Source organism: Dermochelys coriacea, chromosome 14 (assembly GCF_009764565.3).
Source record: "Dermochelys coriacea isolate rDerCor1 chromosome 14, rDerCor1.pri.v4, whole genome shotgun sequence".
Taxonomy (NCBI): domain Eukaryota; kingdom Metazoa; phylum Chordata; order Testudines; family Dermochelyidae; genus Dermochelys; species Dermochelys coriacea.
Genome location: NC_050081.1, coordinates 10312927 through 10334905, shown reverse-complemented (window position 1 = coordinate 10334905; position 21979 = coordinate 10312927). Strand labels below are relative to the sequence as shown.

The window sequence follows — 21979 nt, the reverse complement described above, 5'->3', positions numbered from 1 at the left end:
CCTCTGCCCCTCCAGCTGCCTTTTCCTCTCCTCTTTCCTGTGCCCCTCTGCCCCTCCAGCTGCCTCTTCCCCTCCTCTCTGCTGGGCCCCTCTGCCCCTCCAGCTGCCTTTTCCTCTCCTCTTTCCTGTGCCCCTCTGCCCCTCCAGCTGCCTCTTCCCCTCCTCTCTGCTGGGTCCCTCTGCCCCTCCAGCTGCCTCTTCCCCTCCTCTCTGCTGGGTCCCTCTGCCCCTCCAGCTGCCTGCTTCCCCTTCTCTCTGCTGGGTCCCTCTTCCCCTCCTTTTTCCTGTGCCCCTCTTCCCCTCCAGCTGCCTCTTCCCCTCCTCTCTCCTGTGCTCCTCTTCCTCTGCCCCCCCACCTGCCTGATTCCCCTCCTCTCTGCTGGGCCCCTCCATATACTTCTCCCCCTCCCCTCTCCCGTGCCCCTCTGCCCCTCCCCCTCCAGCTGCCTGCTTCCCCTCCTCTCCCCCGTGCGCCTCTTCCTCTGCCCCCCCACCTGCCTCTTCCCTCCCCGTCCTCCCTCCTCTCTTTCCATCCCTCCCTCTCCCCATTTCTAGGCCTTTTCCGGTTGCCCGCCCGTCTCCTAGCAACCCCCATCAGCAGCCCCCTCCCCCCAGGGGCCTCGGCTCCTTCCGCTTCCGCAGCTTCCCCCGCTCATCCCCGGCCCCGCCGCTGCTACGAGTCTCCCTCCCCCTCCCCCTCCCCCCCCACCAGCGCCGCGAGCCGGCCAGAGCCGCGGCCGGAGACTTCTCCCGCCGCCGCCATCCCCTCCCGCCCACGGGTGAGACCCTCCCCTCAGGGGGACCCCGGGGCGCGAGCAGGGCTGGGGGGGCGGAAGCTACTTTGAGGGAGGGGAGTGTGACAAGGGAGGTACCGAATTCCCCCCCCCCCGTCATCATCCCTGGGGGAGGGGTAATTATCCTAAGGAGTGGGGGAAGGGCGGCATTGGGGGGGGGAGAGAAACCCCAAGAGAAGGAGGTTGTGATAGTGGGGGGGGCGGGTCAGTATTGAACCAGGGCTTTCATGGGAAGGGGAATTAAAGTGGGACTTGATGGAAACGGAGGCTGGGTGGAGTAAATGGTTTAAAAGGGTGGGGTGCGGTAGATGTTGGACCAGTTTGTGGGCAAGGGGTACTGCCTGAATTAAGAAGAGGCCAGGTTAACGATCATACCCCCTTTTGTGGCGTGGGTGGGAAAGGCAGGTATTGGGAGAATAAGGCTATTTCTATCAGGAAAAGTGAGGCTGATCATTTGTCGGAGCAGGTGTCTCGCAAGAAGGGTGCGTTCTGATAGTAATTGGTATATCAGACGGAAGGGGAAAGAGAGGGTTTCAGGATAAGACCAGGGTGGAAAGAAAAGCAGAGGTTAATTATCACGATAACAAATATAGGGTATCCAGTCTGATGAGTTGTGAGTCAGGCTTCAGGGAGAAAGGGAGTATAATAAGAATAGGGGAAAAGTTAAAGCATACAATAAAGGATGGTTCCTAAACCCACCCACAGTATCCCGGAATTGGGAAGTGAGCCCCAAGTTAGCCCTGCTTGTCTTGTTTAATTTGACCATTTAGACAGGGAAAGCTAAAATCCATAAGGGATGGAAGGGGAGGAAAACAGCGGTCCTCCCTCCTCACGAGTGTTTGCAGACTGGAGTTTGGCCTTTTGGACTCTGTGCTCAGTGATCCTGCCAGTAGTGATCACCTTGTGGTGCAGTTTCCAGCGATCCCGGAGGCAGGTGCTGAGGCGAGACATCTTCCGCAAGAGCAAGCACGACTGGAATTACACAGATCTCTTTGGCCAGCCCACCTATTGCTGTGTGTGTGCCCAGCACATTCTCCAGGGAGCTTTTTGCAACTGCTGTGGGCTGTGTGTCCACGAAGGGTGTCTCAAGAAGGCCGACCGGCATTTCCTCTGCAAGGAGATTATGATGAGGAGCAATGGTGAAGCCCACACCTCTATGGTACATCGCTGGATCCGAGGCAACGTCCCGCTGTGCAGCCATTGTGTCGTATGCAAGCAGCAGTGTGGCACCCAGCCCAAGCTTTGTGACTACAGGTACAGCGGAGGAGTGTGCTTGCATATGCAGGAAGTACAGTATTATGTCATTATTGTAATTACTGTGGCAATATTTGGTCACCTTACTGCTAAATGAAATGCTAGAATAGTTCAAGCAAGTTGTCTAGCATGAAGCGCCATTAGAATGTCTCTCAGGGCCTGATATCAATGAGACTGCTTATGAAGTAAGGTGCTATTCAGCATGAGTAAAGATGGGAGAATGGAGTCATGAGTTAGGGGTAAAGCATAGCTCACTATGTCATCTATTTTATTATTATTTGTATTACTGTAGCACCTAAAGCCCCCAATCAAGAATTAAGGCTGCATTTTGCTAGACGTACAGGCATGTAGTAAGACAGTCCCTGCCCCAGAAAGCTTACAACACTTCTCCTGCAATAATTTATCATTTGTTTAACTTTACACGCTGTGATTAGTCCCATTGAGTTAAACAGAACTACTCACAGTGCATGAAGTTAAGTAGGTGCATAAATCTTTGCAGGATTGGGGCCTGGACTAATGACAAAACACGATATAAATTAAACAAGTATAAGTGCAAAAGTGTTCATTCCTCCTAAGACTATATTGTAAGCTCCTTAGGGCAGGGACTTTCTTTGTTCTATGTCTGTACAGCACCTAGAACAACGGACTCCTGGTCCGTGAGTAGATCTCCAAGTGCTACAATACTGCAAATAATAATAAGCAGAACTCCCTGTGAAAGTTAATGGGGAATTCTTAAAATGTCACCTATTAACTTTTGATTTGGTATTATAGATATTTATATTATAAGGTAACAATAAATTATCTCAGTACCCTGAAATTAGCTTTTGTTGATTTCAGTGGGACTACTTGTAGAATATGCTACTAGTCAACATGATGAACGTCATGGAATTGGTTCTGAAAAAGAGAACTGGATAAATTAATGGAGGTTAAGTCCATTAATGGCTATTAGCCAGGATAGGTAAGGAATGGTGTCCCTAGCCTCTGTTTGTCAGAAGGTGGAGATGGATGGCAGGAGAGGAATCACTTGATCATTACCTGTTAGGTTCACTTCCTCTGGGGTACCTGGCATTGGCCACTGTCAGTAGACAGGATACTGGTATGGATGGACCTTTGGTCTGACCCAGTATGGCAGTTCTTATGTTCTGTAAATATTATCCTCATGGACCAAGTTCTGTTTTCGGTTACTTCACTGTAACTCCATTGACTTCACTGGACATACTCTGGATTTACATCACTGTAACTGAGACAAGAATTTGTCCTCTTATATTTACATCCCTCATTCTACAGGATAAGTTTCTAGAGTGAATTCCTCGCCCCCAACAAAGTCAATAGGAGTTCTGACACTGATTTTATTGGAGTCAGGATTTCAGCTCAGTGTCATCTTATGTATGCCTGCATATAGGTTTTGTCATGTGCATGTTGTTTTAAATTATGCATTAATTATTTGTGGTCCATATTATGGCTGTTTTTTTGCAAGGCTCTGTTTTGTGCCTTTGTTTTTCGCTAGGCTATCATGAACAATATATAATGTATTATACTGTGGGATGGACAGGTGCCTGCTGCTTCATATTTACTTATGCAGGTAATTTTCATGAGGCAAGCTAATTAGAAGAACCACTTTAGGAATCTTTTGCCAGGCTCTGAAGCTGTACAGCAGCATGGACGAATAGTCAAGGAATATATTTCTATGTATAAAACTACTATTCTTCTACTGTTAAACTCTCATTCAGTCTTGGCAATCATTTATTTAATACTGGTTGCTCTGTTGTGTGATTCATCTGCAGTTTACAACATAAATTTTATTTGTTTACCATCTTTTCTTCCTGTCTCTCTTTCCTCCAGTGGAATTTTTGTGTTTCTCAAGTTTCATTGTTTTTTCCAAGATTTCAGGAAATAATGTATTTATTTAGGATGTCTGCATAGTGCTATAATTAACTGTGCGTGGTACTTTGTATAGAGAACGAGGACACAGCATTTTACTCCAGAGGGTTTACAATTCCGGTGACATACACATACTGTGACATGGAGAGATTATAGCAAATGAGACAAGGAGAGGGATACACAAAAATAAGATTGAGGTTAATTGTCTTCCATGGTATGCAGAGTGTTTTTATTTTTCTAAAAATAATTAGTGCATTGGTATTAAGGAAATAGTGAGTCATTGTTGAAGGGATGGTAGCAAAAAGATGAGCTGGATCTTTCAAATGGTCTCAAAGTGAACAATAGCATTCAAAAACGTCTTTTGGCAGTATGATCAAGAAAATAGAAGTGTTGATCCCAAGCAAAGTATGTACAGATCTGGCATATTTGTTCATTAGTAACTGCACTGTCTGAACTCTTTCAGCGTAAAATTTGCCCTAGCAGCAGATGGATATTCCTGGAGTACCTCCACTGTCTGTCTAGATGTATGTCTGGACGTTGGAATTGTCTTGCACGTTGTCAGAAGCAGTGCGAGCTTCACAGTGAAAGTTTGGAGGTTCACTACTTACTGGTAAATTAAATCTGCTGTTACAGATCAGTTGTATTCTGAGTTTTCCTAGGCACCTACTCTTAGATAATCTTTTCAGCAGCTGCTGATTGCTGAAAAACCCATGACTGACTTCTCTCTATAGTTCAGTTAAATATCTTTGACACAGATGAGAGTAAGTGCATACAAGGGTAGAGGAAGTTTAATTGTGTCTATAATGTTACAAAGGAATTATTTATTTCCTCGATTATACTTGCTACCTATTTTTACCCAGCTCTTATATGACACCTTGTAAGGGAGTAGAGCTCCAGAAGAGCAAACAACTAACTTGTAAGGAGCCTCAAGTGTGTTTGATTGAGGGCAGGGTTCATGGCCCTGAATGAAAAGAAATGGTCACCCATTGGGAATGTCAGTGTCCATGGTATTAAGAGCTGGATTAATCGAGGGACTCCAAAAATAGCTTCCACAGTTGCTTAAATCAGGTTCTTGGATGTGGTGACCAGGATTAGTCTTCTGCAGATGATGACAATAGGTATTATAATATTTCCCCCATATTGGCTCTCATCAGGACACCTGTAGGAATAGGTTAAATAGCTGAGCAACTATGTGCTGTGGGATTTTGTGCTACAGCTTTGCATAATGCTGTACAACTCTTAAAGTTTACGATTTAAAGGGATGCTGTCAACTTTGAAAACTGACATTATTTACAAATTTATTATTGTCTTACTAACACTCAATTGATAAATTAAAAAGCATTTTTGAAATTCAGTTTATTTTTTACTATGTGAAATTTCTTTTTTCAGTTAATGAAAATTGATGAAGCTATTTACACTTTCACTTTCAGGTTTTCAATTCTGCAGTGTTTTTGTTGCCAGCTGTGCAAGGGAGTATTTATTTGCTTATAGCAACTGTTTCTCTTGGAATTATAAAAAATGTTAATGGTTCCATTGGTTTTAAATTTCGTAAAAGCTCATTTTTACAAAACCCTAAATATCTGGCGAAACTTGAGCTGACGGTGACCTTTCAGTAGTGGATTTGAAGCACAATGTGTTTGTTTTCCTTAATTCTACAGAGAACTTGTTCAGTTTTGTTTGCTTGTAATGAATTATGAATATGTAGTGTGTCTTGTAATATTTAATAGTAATCATTTTGGTATAAGTATACCTGGAGTATTTTTTTTTAATGAGTGCACCACAAAATTAGGTGTTTTTTTTTCTACTTGGTTAAATATATAAATATCTGCTCTGTTTTTAGATGGAAGTAAATATTGTTCCAGGATGCTGTTTTGTCAAGTTGTCCAAAGGTCTGAAACTTTTCTAGTTATATTTTGATATCTGCCTATTTGAGTCTATTCCCAGTTCCTTGGGAATAAACGTCTTGACTTTCTGCACACTCCATGCTGTTAATGCTCGTGTATTCCAGCCCAAGACTGTGTGCACAGTGTAGTGTGCTGCCTACGTTCACTTTTTTAAATATAGAAGTTAGGCAGTGAGAAGAAAGGAGTGAAGAGTTAATTGATAGCATGTCAGCAGTTTTTCTATATTTGCCTGTTCAGTTGTGCTGACAGTAGCAATAGTAAACACTAGTTTCAAAAAGTAAGAAATGACAGTATAAGTTGTGCTTTCCACCTATTAAATCTTTGTTACTGAAAGAGGAATAAATGCCAGAAAAGCCCAGATCTGTTTTCTTATGTGGTAACGATCCACGGTTTTCTCTCCTTTATGTCACTCTGTGTGTGTAAGTCCAGTAGAAGGGAGAAGAGAGGGTGTAGTTATTTGATCAGAAAATATATATATATGGCGTGGGGGGGGGGGAGAAACTTCTTCATCTCAAGGCAGGTAGTAAATTATCTACTGACAGTTTATGCCAGTTTTGTCTATTTAGAGAATTGCATGTGATGTGGTTACTTGGACTTGACTTATTATTATTATGAGCAATGTGATATTAAGAACCTTAAATATACTTGCCTCCTATTTATATTATTATGAGAGAATATTTGTTTCAAAGCCTACAAAGCTCTGTGTTAGAGTTCAAGAATGCATGGCTTCTAAACTTCACATCGTTTAAGAAAAGTATTTGGTTTTCTAATGTATCATATGGGGACATTAGAAGTGGAAACGACCTACTTGGTAAGCTAGTTCATATCTCTGTCAGTGTGGAACTCTTCCCTACGATACATTTACTAGTGCTTTGTCCAGTCTAGTTTTAGTGTGCCAAGCTACTTTGAGAAGGAGCTGGGTTTTTCTTACTATTCAGTCTGAATTTTTTATTTTCTTAATTTCATCCCAGTAATACTCTTTTTGTCTTAAAGATCAGATCTAAAAAGCGCCAATATATTCGAATTGGGGTCACTGTGTACGTAAAATTCAAGAGTACCCGCTAATAACTCATTTGTCCCATGGTTCCTCCAAATCTGCTCTGAGTTTTTCTCAGTCTTTTTATCAGCTCCGATGCTCTCTACCAGCTACACATTTTAAAATGAATGGTTGTTTGTGAATTAAAAAATTATGCTATAGTGTGCTGCAGTCTCATGCTGCATCTCTACAATCACCATTATAAACTTTCGCCATCATCTTCTGGTCTTTCATCCAGGGCTTTGGAGCAGAGCCCGGAGCTGGAGCGCAGAGCAGCTCCAGAGCAGTGGAGCTGCAGGTTTTTGCCCTGAGCTGGAGCGGAGCCGGAGCACAGCTCCAAAGCCCTGTTTTCATCTCTCTATTCTGCCCCCATCCCCATCCAAGACCACCCATTAAAATACTAATTTTTCTCAAGTCCTCCTTTATCATTTGAATCCTCAGCAGTCTCCCACAGCTTCTGTGTGTTTCTTGTCTTTGCCTTCCTCAAACTGGGAAAAATTCAGTCTTGTGCAGCGGGTTCACACAAGGCCAGGTACACCATATAAAAGCCTGTACTAGTAGGTTTAAATTGGACCTTACTAATGCATTGTCCAGATCAGATATGTGGGGATAGATTCATCCACTGCTTCCGTCCTTGCTTGGCTTTGTCCTTTGCTTTCTCACCTTGTTATGTTGTCTGTGTTTAGTTTAGTTCCCTGTACTGATGCTAGTGTTCCACAGATGTCAAGGATCTTGGGGCAATAATCAAAAAGAATAAAAAGTAATTGCCACCTGATACTTAACTATTTTAATTAGATGCCCCATTACAACATTAAAAATATTGTATATCAATCACTCGGATTATGCATTTAGAAACACAAATTTTTCTAAAACTCTTTAACACTTAATCTATTTTATAGTGCTTTTTCAGTTGTTCCAGAATATTGCTGTAGGGATTCAAAACCAAAAATGTGATTATATATCATTATTTTCTGAAGGATCTTTCCCTATTGTAGGACAAACTGTTACGAAGTTTGATTGTACCAGGTTTCCCCCAATAATCAGTCTGATGCCTGCTAGGGTTTCCCCTAGTTTGATTAATAAAAAGATATTTTTAGACCATGTTTACTCTCTCTTCTGTTAATTCTCTAAGAAAAGGCTAGCTAGTTTTTCTGAATTAGACCCTGCAAATTTCTGAGTGTGTAAGTGATGTTGATGAAGTTATTTAAGGCAAAGTTCTACACTATTTTTTTATGATCCATTGCATAACTTGTGCTGTATTAATATACCTAATTTTATAAAGTGTTTTTGCATAGCCCTATATAACTAAACTCAACCTTTCAATCCAAACAATTGGTTAGAAATCAAATTATACCACCATTTGAACTCTTTTTGTTTCTATTTTCAGGTGCGTTTGGTGTCAGCACACTGTACATGATGAATGCATGCAGAATTCTTTAAAGAGCGAGAAGTGTCATTTTGGAGAATTCAGAAACTTAATTATTCCACCATATTACTTATCCACCATTAATCAGATGCGTAAGGATAAAAGAATTGATTATGGAAAGGTAGCTTTATTGGTTTTTTTTATAATACATAATTCTAAATATTAAATAAGTGCAATGACATGGTGGTGGTTATACACTGAATCAGTGTTTGAATACATAAATGCTCAGTGTGTTGACTTGAATATATTAGTCATTTTATTAACATCCTGGTTGAGATTGAACAGATTTTTGCACGTAATTATTCTGAGGTGACACTGAGGCTATAGTACCTTGCTTTCTTAAACATCTTAACCACAACTGTTTAAATCCCATAATCATCTTTAGTCAAAAATGCCAAAAGTAATTTATGCTCAATTCCCTGTTATATGTTAGAGAATATTCATTAAATCTTTAGTAAAATCTGTCAACAGAGCTGTTTAAAAGAAAACAGTTTCCATGCTCCAAGCCACTACTGTAGATATTGGAGAGAAAATCTATAAAGTCTTTTTAAAGGGATACCTGATAAGAATAAGCAGGGGATTGGACTAGATGACATCCTGAGGTCTCTTTCAACCTTAATATTCTATAATTCTATGAAGAAGCCTGTTAAAGAATAAACTTCCATTTTACCCAAAAATTAAATATTGTGAAAACAAACTACCCTTCAAAGAGGTACAGCTGTCAAATAAAAATATTTTCTGTGTACCAAAATGGAGTGTATTGCATAATGCAGAGTGTCAACACTTGCAGTACTACCACGAGTTTTGTGGTTGGGGGACTGTACCCTGGAAATTAACGACTCAAATGATTTAGGGATCATAGTGAGCAGGCAACTCAACTCAACATGAACGCCCCAGAGCGATGCTGTGGCAAAAGGGCTAATGGGATACTTGTATGTATAAACAGGGGAATAAAAGAGGGACGAGGTGAATTTATTTCTGTATATGCCATTGGTGAGGCTGATACTAGAACACTATATACAGTTCTGGTGTTTACGGTTTAAAAAGGATGTTGGGAAAAGTGGAGAAAGTACAGAATAGAGCTGAAAAAAGTGATTCAAGGGCTGAAGAAAATGTCTGATAGTGAGAGATTTAAAGAGCTTAAACAGAGTAACAAAAAGAAGACTAAGAAGTAACTTGACTAGTGTATAAGTACATCACAAGGAGAAAATACCTGTACTAAAGGCCTATTTAATCTTGTGGAGAAAGGCAAAACAAGAACTGGTGACTGGAAGCTGTGCCAGACAAATTCAAAGTAAAAATAAGGCACACGTTGTTAACAGTGAGAGCGATTTAACCACTGGAGCAAACTGCCAAGGAAAGTGGTGGATTCTCTATCTCTTGATGTCTTCAAATCAAAACCGGATGCCTTTCTGGAATATAGGAGTCAGTCAAACAAAAGTTATTGGGCTGGTTACAGGACTAACTGGGTGAAATTTAGTGGCCTGTGATATACAGGAGATTAAACTAGATGTTCTAATGGTCCCTTCTGGCTTTAAAATCTATGAATGATTTCAGACCAATTTTAGGGGGCTCTTGTGATAAAACACAAGCAGCTCAGAAATGTTACCTGAGGTGCCTGCATTTCCCCCTTCAACCGTTACAGGCTACTGTGCTGTTTATGCCACATACAGCCAACCCTGGGTGCTCTGAGCAGGGCAGATTCCAGGACAGCAGAGCCAGCCCTGCTCCAAGCTCAGTAGTCTTAGCCCTGCTATCCCCACCCCAGTGCAGGAAAGTTATTGGATGTAGGAGCACAGAACAAACTTCCTCCCTGCAGGCTGAAGACATGGGACAACTGCTGGATCCTGCTAGAGGAGAAGTTGGGGAAGTGGTGAGGGGGTGTGGCAGGGGGTGAGGGGAAGAGCAGGCTATGGGAGCATGCTGCGGAATGGGGATGGCCGCAGGAACATGCCAGTAGGGAGCCTGGAGGACTGGCAGCAAAGATGAGGGGAAAGGGAGTTGGGGCCAGCATTATTGTGTCTGATTCAAGGTTAAATTTTCAACCTGTAATTCTCACATGCAAATTAGGGTATTCACGGGGGAGGTCAAAAATCCGAAGACAGACAAAAAGCAAGATTTTCTTCTTCTATCTTTGGTTCTGTCTCCTGGTATTTGAGGTTAGCAGTACTGAAAACATGAAGTCGATTTAGAGGGGAACTTGCATATTTGTGTAAATTTGATAAAAGCTATTTGTAGAAATGTTCAACTTTGCTGATGATTTTCTGTATATCCCTTTATTATGGAAATCATTTGTGTTTGAACAAAAGCATTATCTGTCCTAAGCCATGTTTTGATTCTTCCATGAGAGTACAGTCCTGTGTTTAAGACCTCAGTGCTGCTATGGAGATAGTTCTGATGTGATTTCTTTGCAAGATCCAGGTGTAGAAGAAGGAGAAACTGTTTGAAAGCTCGTTACAAATGATGATTAGCAAAAGTGGCAACAAGAAACTATGAAAAAACACAAAAATAAAATGACTGTTAGTAGCTGTATTTTGGCACTTCCAACTAAATCTTCATTGACTGGGAATGCTACTGGTTGAAATAATTACTTATTTTCAAAGGTTGCTTGTTTCTGTACTTACTATAAAGAGGAAATTAGCTACTTTTTATTTAAAATTATGGAGTAATTCATTTTCTCTGTCTTTGTGTAAATGGGGAATGAAGTTGGAATTCAAAGCCCCTCATTCCTTTCAGGTTTGTCACATTTGTGTACATATGGAATTTTTTTCTTTCTGCAGTTGGCATCCTCCTACTGTAAACACTGGACTCCAATAATAATCCTGGCTAATACTCGTAGTGGAAACAACATGGGCGAAACATTGTTGGGAGAGTTTAAGATTCTCTTAAACCCAGTTCAGGTAATTGTGGGTGAAAGCCAGAACTATGTAATAAACTAAAGACTCAATTAAGATCACCAGAATTTTGCTTGTATATGGATTACAGGGTCTTTTTAAGCAGTTTGATACAAATCTCCAGCTAAGGAAACAGATTGGTGCAGTTCTCATTTGAAGAAAAATGGCCATCAGGATTTTAGCACAGGTCTGCAATGGCAACTTAAGGAGCTTTTTTTTTTTTTTTTACAATGAGTTTGATAAGGAGCGAGGTGTCACCAAGATTTATAGGAAGGCATGAGGTTTTTAAGATTGGGAACAATTTAAAAAACACTTTAAATCATAAGTAAAATCATAACTCTTTCTTTTCACTACATGATGCGTTGTGCAATGCCATCACCATGGTCACTCTGTCTGGTGCAACGGTCCTGAGAAAACTATGCGGGTTTGATCTGATTCTTTTGAAACCTTTTAAATCTTAATTTTACTTATGAAGATGGCAATACATCTGGCTATTTTCCTGTGGTGCTCTCTGTGTTGCCATTGTCCCTTAAACTCAGCTGGGAAGGCACAGGATGCTCTGACTTAAGGTAGCTGTTCTTAGACTTCCTGACTACCTCTTAATTCTCTTCCTCCAAAGTTCAAAGCAAGAGCCTTCAATGATTTCTGCTTGTTTGAATTTAAGGTCTTTGCTTTAAAAAAACAAAAATACCAAAAAACAAAAATCAATGCCAAGAGTAGTCTCAATGAATAAACTCTTTTACAAATTGAATTTTAAGTCTTTTTTTTTTAAACCGTTTTTATTTCATTACTTTTGGTTCTTGTAAAAGTGAAGGATTGACATTACTGGATTTAAAAAAAAATTAATTGGGGAAAAAATCCTATTTGCTTTGTTAATATTGATTTGTGAATATTCATGTTGTTAATATGAATAACATGAATCTGAGTAGGATTTGGTCTTTGGTATGACCATTTGCCAGTGTAGTTGACTGGAACTTATAATGATCAATTTGCATCCTGATATATAAAAGTGAAGATGTTTTGATCTGTGAAGTAAACCCTACATTGTGGTCTTAACTTACAGACATTTTCATTTTTATTTTCATTTGTTCATAGGTTTTTGATCTGAGCAAAATTTCACCTGCCAAAGCACTCCAGCTTTGTACCTTGCTGCCTTATAATTCTGCTAGGGTACTTGTCTGTGGTGGGGATGGCACAGTGGGCTGGGTCCTGGATGCCATTGATGAAATGAAAATAAAGGTATGGTGTTTGAATACCTTTGCATGTATTGTGGTGAAATACACTTTGGCCAGTTACAAAAGTTAAGCCCTAATCTCTTATCTGGATATGGGTCATTCCTATCTTTCAGAGTAAACCTATTAAGAAAAGTATTTGCTAAGTAGCTTATATACAATAAAGAGATACAGACTTTGAACATTTAATTTAGAAGCCATTCTGCTCACGGAGTGTAGCCTATTTTATGCGTTCCTTTGCAATCTAAATAGACATTTAATTTGCTGTTAATGGACTTATTAATATAGTAAGTTCTTCTGCTCTGGCTGCTTATTTCTCACCAAAAGTATTCAACTTCTAAAGCCACCAAAAATAATGACACAATTGCAGTTTGTAACTTTAGAAAGAGATTAAGGGACAGAAGTAGATAAATTATTAAAGATTTGGTTTTCATTATACTATTCTTACTAACAAGAAGTGAAGAAACTTCGTGTGTTTAGTATTGTTTCTAAATAGAACATGTTTTCAGTTTAAGAGATGTCAGCAAGAACTCCTGGGATGTCTAATCCGATTGTCACCCTTTCTGCTTAGTATCCACATACCCACCTCCTTTTCTCTACAGAAAAAAAGAAAACAAGTGGTAAAGTTCTCAAAATTGGATAAGAAAAATGTAATTCCCATTTCCCAATTTTCTGGAGTCAAAGTGAATGTTATATTTGTTAACTAATAATGTAAAGTACTGTACTGAAAGCTGCAACTGGGTCATGATGCATATCATCAACCTATGAACTCTTTTGAGAGAGACATATTTGCTGGAACAATGAAATGTGTGGAAGAAAATGTCTTATTAGCCCTGCAGAGCTAACGTACTTAAGATGGTATGAGCTGGATTCTAGGCCCTCGGGTGCCTCCTTAGCAGAGTTCTTGACAAAATTTTATGCTCCTGAAAACCCATTACAGGCATTGGCAGTACATTTTCCAAAGGGGCTGCTCATTTGGGGATATTTTATTTTTGTGCATTTGGTATTTGCCTAGTTTAAAAATTCCACCTTTCTGAGCATTTTCTCAATCCCAAATACTTAGATTTGACATTTGCCATGCTTACAGTATGTGCTGTGCCACTCTGTAATAACCATTGAAGCAGCTTTTCTGTTAATGGTGTTCAGCTATCTTCAGCATTTCTGGGGATAATAAGGAGGGAGAAGACGCTAGAAAAGGAGATTCTAAAATGTACCATTTCTATGTCACAGGGACAAGAACGGTATATTCCACAAGTTGCAATCTTACCTCTCGGAACAGGTAATGACCTGTCTAATACGTTGGCGTGGGGTGCAGGTTATGCTGGAGAAGTCCCAGTGGAACAAATTTTACGAAATGTAATGGAGGCAGATGGAATTAAACTAGACAGGTAAGTAACACAGTACAAAGGTGAATCCCACAGCACCTTGACTATTTTGTCTATAAACTCCAGAAAGCATTACTGATCAACAGTAACACCCAGTGACCGCAGAGTTTTGATAGGGAAACACAAACAAGGTGCACACAGGTGTAATTGCTCCAGTGGGAAACTAGGGGCTGCTGGATGTCAGAGATGGAGGCACCTCTGCTGTGCAGCTTCTCCAAAGCTGAACCTTTAAATATTTAACCAAACCTGTGAATCTTCTGAGGAACATCCATCTTCTGATTATAATTTCTTACATCGCAGTTGTTGGTTTCTTATTGCAGTTTGAGTTCAGTGAGAGTAGTTCATCTTCTGTAACTTGGCTAAATAATAGCCTTTTGTTTTTCAGATGGAAGGTTCAGGTAACAAACAAAGGATACTACAATTTAAGGAAACTGAAGGTATGGTTTCAAAATTACTAAAATGTGAATCTTACCAGATGCGTGTATTAACTGATTATTTTATTTCCTACTTGCATATGCTTTTTAAATAAAATAAACTGCCAGGCCTGAAGGTTGTATAGTAATAATACCTTGCAGATAGAGCACTTCTCATCAGAAGATCTCAAAAAGCTTTACAAGGAGATCAGCACCATTATTCCTATTTTACAGAAGGGGAAACTGAAGCACAGGGAGCTAAAATAATTCCCCCACAGTCACTCAACATGCCAGTGACAGGCAGGAATAGAACCCAGATTCCCTGTGTCCCAGTCCAGTGCTCTGTTCACTAGGCTTTTCTCTTCAGTTCACAGTACCTTAGGAAAGTAGATGGAAGCTTTAACAATAATGGTATTGGAGCATTGAAAACAATGACCTGCTTTGTTAATTGGCTAACACAGAAGTGAAGCTGTTATGCAAGTTTACAGCAGTGCTAAGAACACTATTCTTACTACATGACAATCTTATAATTCACAATAAACAAGAATAAGAAAATAGGAAATGTGAGGAGGATTGCAAATCATGTGTTGCCACTCTGGAAAGTTTCAGGAAAAAAAAGATTATAACCATTTGGTACATGGAAAAGATAAGTAACCTGCCCGTAAAGTGAATACTTATTTGAAAGAGTGATCTAATCTCCCATCAGTTTTACACTTTTGTGACTGACATCAGTAGAGTTACCCCTCCCTGATTCTTATCAGTGTGAGAAAAGAATCAGGCCCTAGTCTCAGGGGAGCGGAGGAGCTTGGAATAGTGTTTGAGGGAGTTGATATCTGACTTGTTACAGGGTTAGTTGAAATTCCTGTTGTGCAATTCCAAAATTTAATTAACTGTATATATCTATATTTGCATATTGTAGTTAAGTAGCATCATCAGCTGGAAAATGTTGGGCTCCACAGACAGAAATGCAGGATTTACAGTTTCTTTTCTAGATCACTACATGTTTTGTTTGCAGACCTGGCATTAAGAACCTTTATCTTATTTTTAAGGCTGTCAAACAATTAAAAAAATGAATCGCGTGATTAAAAAAATTATTCATGTGATTAATTGGACTGTTAATAATAGAATACCATTTATTTAAATATTTTGGGATGTTCTACATTTTCAAATACATTGATTTCAATTATAACACGGAATACAAAGTGTACAGTGCTCACTTTATATTTATTTTTATTACAAATATTTGCACTGTAAAAAACAAAAGAAATAGTGTTTTTCAGTTTACCTAATACAAGTACTGTAGTGCAATCTCTTTATCATGAAAATTGAACTTAAAAATGTAGAATTATCTACAAAAAAATAACTGCATTCAAAAATAAAACAATGTAAAACTTTAGAGCCTACAAGTCCATTATTTCTTGTTCAGCCGTTCACTCAGACAAACACATTTGTTTACATTTGCAAGAGATAATGCTGCCCACTTCTTGTTCAGAATGTCACCTGAGAGTGAGAACAGGTGTTCTCATGCCACTGTTGCAGCCGGAGTCGCAAGATATTTACATGCCAGATGCGCTAAAGATTCATATGTCCCTGCATGTTTCAATCACCATGCCAGAGGACATGCATCCATACTGATGACGGGTTCTGCTAGATAACAATCCAAAGCAGTGAAGACCAACGCATGTTCTTTTTCATCATCTGAGTCAGATGCCACCAGCAGAAGGTTGATTTTCGTTATTGGCAGTTCGGGTTCTGTAGTTTCCGCATTGGAGCGTTGCTCTTTTAAGACTTCTTAAAGCATGTTACACACCTCATACCTCTCAGATTTTGGAAGGCACTTCAGATTCTTAAACCTTGGATCGAGTGCTGTAGCCATCTTTAGAAATCTCACATTGGTACCTTCTTTGCATTTTGTCAGATCTGCAGCAAAAGTGTTCTTAAAAAGAACATCATGTGCTGAATAATCATCCGAGACTACTATAACATGAAATATATGGCAGAATGCGGGTAAAACACAGAGCCAGGGACATACAATTCTCCACCAAAAAGTTCAGTCACAAATTTAATTAATGCATTATTTTTTTAACGAGCATCATCAGCATGGAACCATGTCCTCTGGAATGGTGACCGAAGCATGAAGGGGCATATGGATGTTTAGCATATCTAGCACGTAAATACCTTGCAATGCTGGCTACAAAAGTCCCATGTGAATGCCTGTTATCACTTTCTGGCAACATAAATAAGACGTGGGCAGCATTATCTCCCGTAAATGTAAACAAACTTGTTTGTATTAGCGATTGGCTGCATGAAAAGTAGGACTGAGTGGACTTGTAGGCTCTCAAGTTTTGCATTGTTTTGTGTTTGAGTGCAGTTATGTAACAACAAAAATCTACATTTGTAAGTTGCACGTACACAATAAAGAGATTCCATTACTGTCCTTGTCTGAGGTGAATTGAAAAATACTGTATCTTTTGTTTATCATTTTTACAGTGCAAATATTTGTAATCAAAAATAACAATTTAGAGTGAGTAGTGTACACTTTGTATTATGTGTTGTAATTGAAATCAATATATTTGAAAATGGAGAAAAACATCCAAAAATATTTAAATTTCAATTGGTATTCTATTGTTTAACAGTGCGATTAAAACTGTGATTAATCGCGATTAATATTTTTCAGTTAATCACATGAGTTAACTATGATTAATCAACAGCACTACTTATTTTTTAAAATGCCACAGTGAGCATTGAAAGTGCCAAAAGAAGCATTTTAAAACACATGATACTATGGAAGTGGTCATAGGGCTTTCCTTATCTCTGATGAAGTCAAAGGGTAGCTGAGAAGTGTGTGCAAAACTCCATGAATCCAACAGTAATTTGTAAGTGGTGGCAGTGTATTGGTAAGTGCAGAGAGTCAGTGACTATTTTAATTTCATAGGACCAAATTCTGCTCTATAATGTGGGTGCTTCTCCCACCCCTAGGTAATTCTCATTGAAGCACCTATATAACTGAGAGCCTTTAAGTATTTTATATTAGCTAAGAACCAGTTATCTGCTACTTCAGATTACACATTCGTAACTTTGAATTTGCATATTGCTAGGATTTTGTTTTCATGTCTCCATAATTTTAACTAGAGCTGTTGTCCCACAGGTGTTCACAATGAACAACTATTTTTCCATAGGACCTGATGCTCTCATGGCTCTCAATTTTCATGCGCATCGTGAGAAGACTCCGTCTCTGTTTTCCAGCAGAATTCTTAATAAGGTGTGATTGATAAAATAGCATTTTCCACTTCTTGCCAAAGATACTGAGAATTGCCACCCTTTAATCAAATGACTGCAAATAGCCTCCATTAATTCATGCAAGTATTTAAGTATCAGCTGTTTTGTGTAACAGTCTGAGACAAACTTGGATTTTTTTTACATTTAGTAACAATTAAGCAAAACATTTTTCTGCCTCCTAATCTAAGATCATATTTTTCTTGTGTCTAGTTTATTCTAATGCAGAGATAGGCAACCTATGGCCCACGTGCCAAAGGCGGCACGCGAGCTGATTTTCAGTGACACTCTCACTGCCCGGGTACTGGCCACCATTCCGGGGGGCTCTGCATTTTAACTTCATTTTAAATGAAACTTCTTAAACATTTTTAAAACCTTATTTACTTTACATACAACAATAGTTTAGTTATATATTATAGACTTACAGAAAGAGACCTTCTAAAAATATTAAAATGTATTACTGGCACGCGAAACCTTAAATTAGTGTGAGTAAATGAAGACTCGGCACACCACTTCTGAAAGGTTGCCAATCCCTGTTCTAATATGTATTTCCATTTTGTTGTTGTCCTCAATATCATGGTTATGCATTCTAGTACTATGGCCAAATTTTCTTTGACTTCCGTGGAAACAGCTCAGGCCACTGATTTATTGCAGTTGTGACTACTACTGTTGGAGCTACATCCAACCTCGGAAACTGCCATTAGGGCCCTATTTTCCCTTACGTGAAATTTTTTCTACATAGGGAAAGAGAAACTCTTCTAGTCTAGATCCTGGAGTTTCATCTTCATTCTTCCATTGGGTGTTCTGGGTTTATCTCCCTGGGTCAGGAAGTTCATTCTCTTTCAGCAGTACATGTTTTGAGATGCACAGGGATCTTGGTCAACTGTGGGGGATTGTTGTTTCCACGCAGCTGTTCTGCTGGCCCACCACCATGCTGCTATTGGCTTACTTACCACTCCATATTCCTAGGTTGTACAGTAGTGGCGAGAATATGGACTCTACTACCAGCAATGGAACATGCTTCTTAGCGCTACCTCTTCCCACTTCCCACCCCAGTTTTAGAAGAGGTCCAGTCCTAGAGCTCTTGTAGAGGAGCTTCCACGGGGAGCTGATGGTGGGTCTGGTGCATTTCCAGCCAGGTTCCAACTGTTTGGGTTGCTCTCCCATTCTGGAAGCAGAGGGAAAGACTCTTGTTCTTAATTACCTGCAAAGCAGTCTTAAGTATATTTATCTCTGTAGAGCTTCTCAGTCATTTGGAAACTTAATGGACTGGAGCAATGGCACTGCCCAAGTCTATTTAAAAGTGCAGTACTGATTTAATTTTAAAAGGAAAAACTAGTTCTTGCACTACGTAGTAATTACTGGATCATCCTCTTCCTGAAAACTTAAAAGCAAAGAGGATACACAAATATCTCATGTTACTTAAAAATTTCAGATTGAGCTCTTATAACCATAATTAAATTATCTTCGTCTTTCTCTCTGTTTCTGATACTGGTTTCTCTTTAACGTTTTGTAGGCTGTTTATTTTTTCTATGGAACCAAAGATTGTTTAGTACAGGAATGTAAAGATCTTAACAAAAAGATTGAGGTAAGATATCTATGTTCTCTCGCTTACTCACTTTATTCCCTGCAGGAACATACATCTCCCTCCCTCAAGAAAGCAGGATCTTAAATGGAAATGATCTAGTAGTTTTTATAAATAAAAAAGTCTAAGCAACGCCTAAGTCTAAGTTTCCACTAGGTACAATCATAGAGGCCTCTTAATGCATACCTGGATATTGCTTACCTTTTGATATAAAAGCAAAATGAACTTGTGGCAACTGATTATTCAGGACTTACTGTACAGTATCTAGTGCCTGATGCTAAGCCCATTGAAGATTCCCATTTACATTTATGGACTTTGGATCGAGCCCCTGCTGTAGCTAAAATCCCAATGTATAGGTGAAACTTGCACCAGTGCAGAGGGACTACACAAGTCTGAGTCACAAACCCTTGCAACTGTAATGTGCTAGTTAATAATAGAAATGGGGGTTGTAGGATACGGTACCATATTATGAAGTCAAAAATGTTGTTTTCTAATATGTTTATATTTATTTTATAAATAACACACATGCTGATCATATGGGACCAGTTCCCATTGACTTCAGTGGGATGCCCACCCTAATATATGAAGAGAAGTGGCACATGCCCAAGTACAGAATTTGGCCCACAGTAACTTACTAACTATCTGTTGTGTATCTGTAAAGCTAGAGTTGGATGGTGAGAGAATCGATCTGCCGAATTTGGAAGGTATCATCGTCCTGAACATTGGATACTGGGGAGGTGGCTGTAGATTATGGGAAGGAATGGGTGATGAGCCTTATTCCCTGGCAAGGTATGTAGTGCCTTAATGGTTATAATATATACTTTTTTATTACAGCGTAAGGGCCAATGAGCTTACGTAAGCAGTACCGTTAATCAGAGAGATTGCTCACATGAGTAGGTGCTGCAGAAGTGGGCCATAAGATTTTAAAGAGTGCATTGAATTTGTTATGCAGCAGAAGGCAAACAGATAGTTTTAAGCTTATGTACTGTATCAGTCACTTTCATTATAGTTTTATCTATTAATACAAAGACTACGTAAAGTTTTTTTATACAGTTATTTCAGTGGTGTTCCCAACTATTTTTTTTTATAGTAAATGTCTCCTTTTCTAAAATTTAGGTATGATGATGGACTGCTGGAAGTTGTTGGAGTTTATGGCTCTTTCCACTGTGCACAGATTCAGGTGAAATTAGCAAATCCTGTTCGACTAGGACAGGCACACACTGTGAGGGTACGTATGATTACCTTTACCCAGGTTTTTCAGTGAATGTGTCATCTTAGGCTCTCAACTGCTGTCTTTCTCTTTAAAACTTGCAGTTTGTCGGGGAGTCTGGTGTTCATCTTTCTTGGAAAAGTTAATTGCCCCTTAAATTGCACCCACATAACTCCATTATGGACACCTTATACATGTGCATAGCTAACAATATACTAAGATTCTCTACTGGGAGGCTAAAATCTTGCTGTATCAGTACATAGGCAGTAGTTGTAAATGAAATATCTTTGGCTGGAGTAAACTGTTATGATTCTATATACGCTCTTTTATTTAATACCAGCTGATTCTGAAGAATTCAAAGATGCCAATGCAGGTGGATGGAGAGCCATGGGCACAGGGACCCTGCACTGTTACCATAACTCATAAGACACATGCACTGATGTTGTATCACTCAGGTGAACAAACAGATGATGATGCTTCCAGCATGTCTGAGCAGGAACACACAAGGGAACAGACGGATGAAGACGTATAGGTTTTGAAGAATTTTACATAATATATTAATCAAGTCTCATTAAAAAACTTAGAATATTTAATATATATTTAACTATCTCAATAACTATACCTTTATGCTGTAAGGTGTAGACTTGTGAGTGGCATAGGGATTAAAAAAAAAAAAGCCATGCTTTGAAGTATTAATGGAAAAACGTCCAGACTAACTCTTAGCAAAACACTTAGGTGTATACTATCAAAATGAAAATCTCACCATAACTTAAGCTGATTTTTCTTAAACCTAAATGTTGTTTTAGTATGTCTTGAGAATACAGTTTTCTCTTTTAAATAAGCAGTATGTCTTACTCAGTTCAACAATATAGAGTGAGGTGCACATAAAAGAAATATTGAAATGTGACTTTGGGTAACATGACCATCTTTTAAGACCTATGTAAGAAAATTGTTTCTTTTGGTGACAATTGGCAACACTTTTTAAAAACTGTTACAGATAACTGATCGTATCTGATGATGATCTGAAAATAGCAACATGGCAAATCAGTCTGTGCCACCCCATTGATCGTAAATACATATATGATCTGGTTCAGTAAAAATGTATTATTTGCTAAAACAGATGGAGAACGTATGTAAATTTTGCTTCCTGACTAGGTCATGCAAGGTGAATAATAGTTTGCGGAATTTAGAACTTTAACTCCCATTTAAATTTATGACCAGAAAATAACATTATTACAAACAATGATACAAAAATTGAGAATAGATGTAACAGTAGATATAAACATCCTGTTTTAGGTAACCATCAACATTTCTCCAGGTAAATATTGACCTAGTTGAAGCTTCTCAGGTTTAAAACTTCGTGGTCGCCTCAGCAGAAATCAATATTTGTTCCTCAGTTATTTTATGAATGAGTAATTAACCTACAAAGCCAAGAGCTTGAAGCTAAGGAGTAAACCTGTCACTAATCAAACCAGTTGAGCTCATGTGCTGCAGATGACCTCCAAACAGTAACTGAATTTATAGTAGATGTGTGTTGCATGTGTTAAGCCCAGTGACAAGTTAAGGAAAGATTCTTGGTCTAAACACTGAATTTTCTTACCTCTTTTGTCATTTTAAGCCAGTGCCCTCAAATAACTTGTTTTCTGTATGCTAGTTTAAAGGGACACTGTAAAGTAGGCTAGGCCATAT

The 21979-nt window shown here is 39.1% G+C and overlaps 1 protein-coding gene across 1 annotated transcript; it reads left to right on the top strand.

Annotated features, from left to right (window-relative positions):
- The first annotated feature begins 624 nt into the window (after nt 1–624).
- On the top strand, nt 625–21271 carry DGKE (diacylglycerol kinase epsilon). The gene is made up of 11 exons (XM_043496439.1): nt 625–2048; nt 8257–8416; nt 11076–11195; nt 12285–12428; nt 13652–13809; nt 14192–14243; nt 17368–17481; nt 19012–19083; nt 19742–19869; nt 20197–20308; nt 20631–21271. Exons 1-11 carry the CDS (start codon nt 1591–1593, stop codon nt 20820–20822), a joined length of 1710 nt encoding a protein of 569 aa, XP_043352374.1. The 5' UTR covers nt 625–1590; the 3' UTR covers nt 20823–21271.
- Nucleotides 21272–21979: the final 708 nt, after the last annotated feature.

What these genes read in the sequence shown, in the direction of transcription:
- DGKE (XM_043496439.1), top strand. Translation starts at nt 1,591, where the DNA reads ATGGAAGGGGAGGAAAACAGCGGTCCTCCCTCCTCACGAGTGTTTGCA. An exon ending in TTCTCTTAAACCCAGTTCAG is followed by an intron (nt 11,196 to 12,284) that starts GTAATTGTGGGT and finishes ATTTGTTCATAG; the next exon opens with GTTTTTGATCTGAGCAAAAT. An exon ending in GACAGGCACACACTGTGAGG is followed by an intron (nt 20,309 to 20,630) that starts GTACGTATGATT and finishes ATTTAATACCAG; the next exon opens with CTGATTCTGAAGAATTCAAA.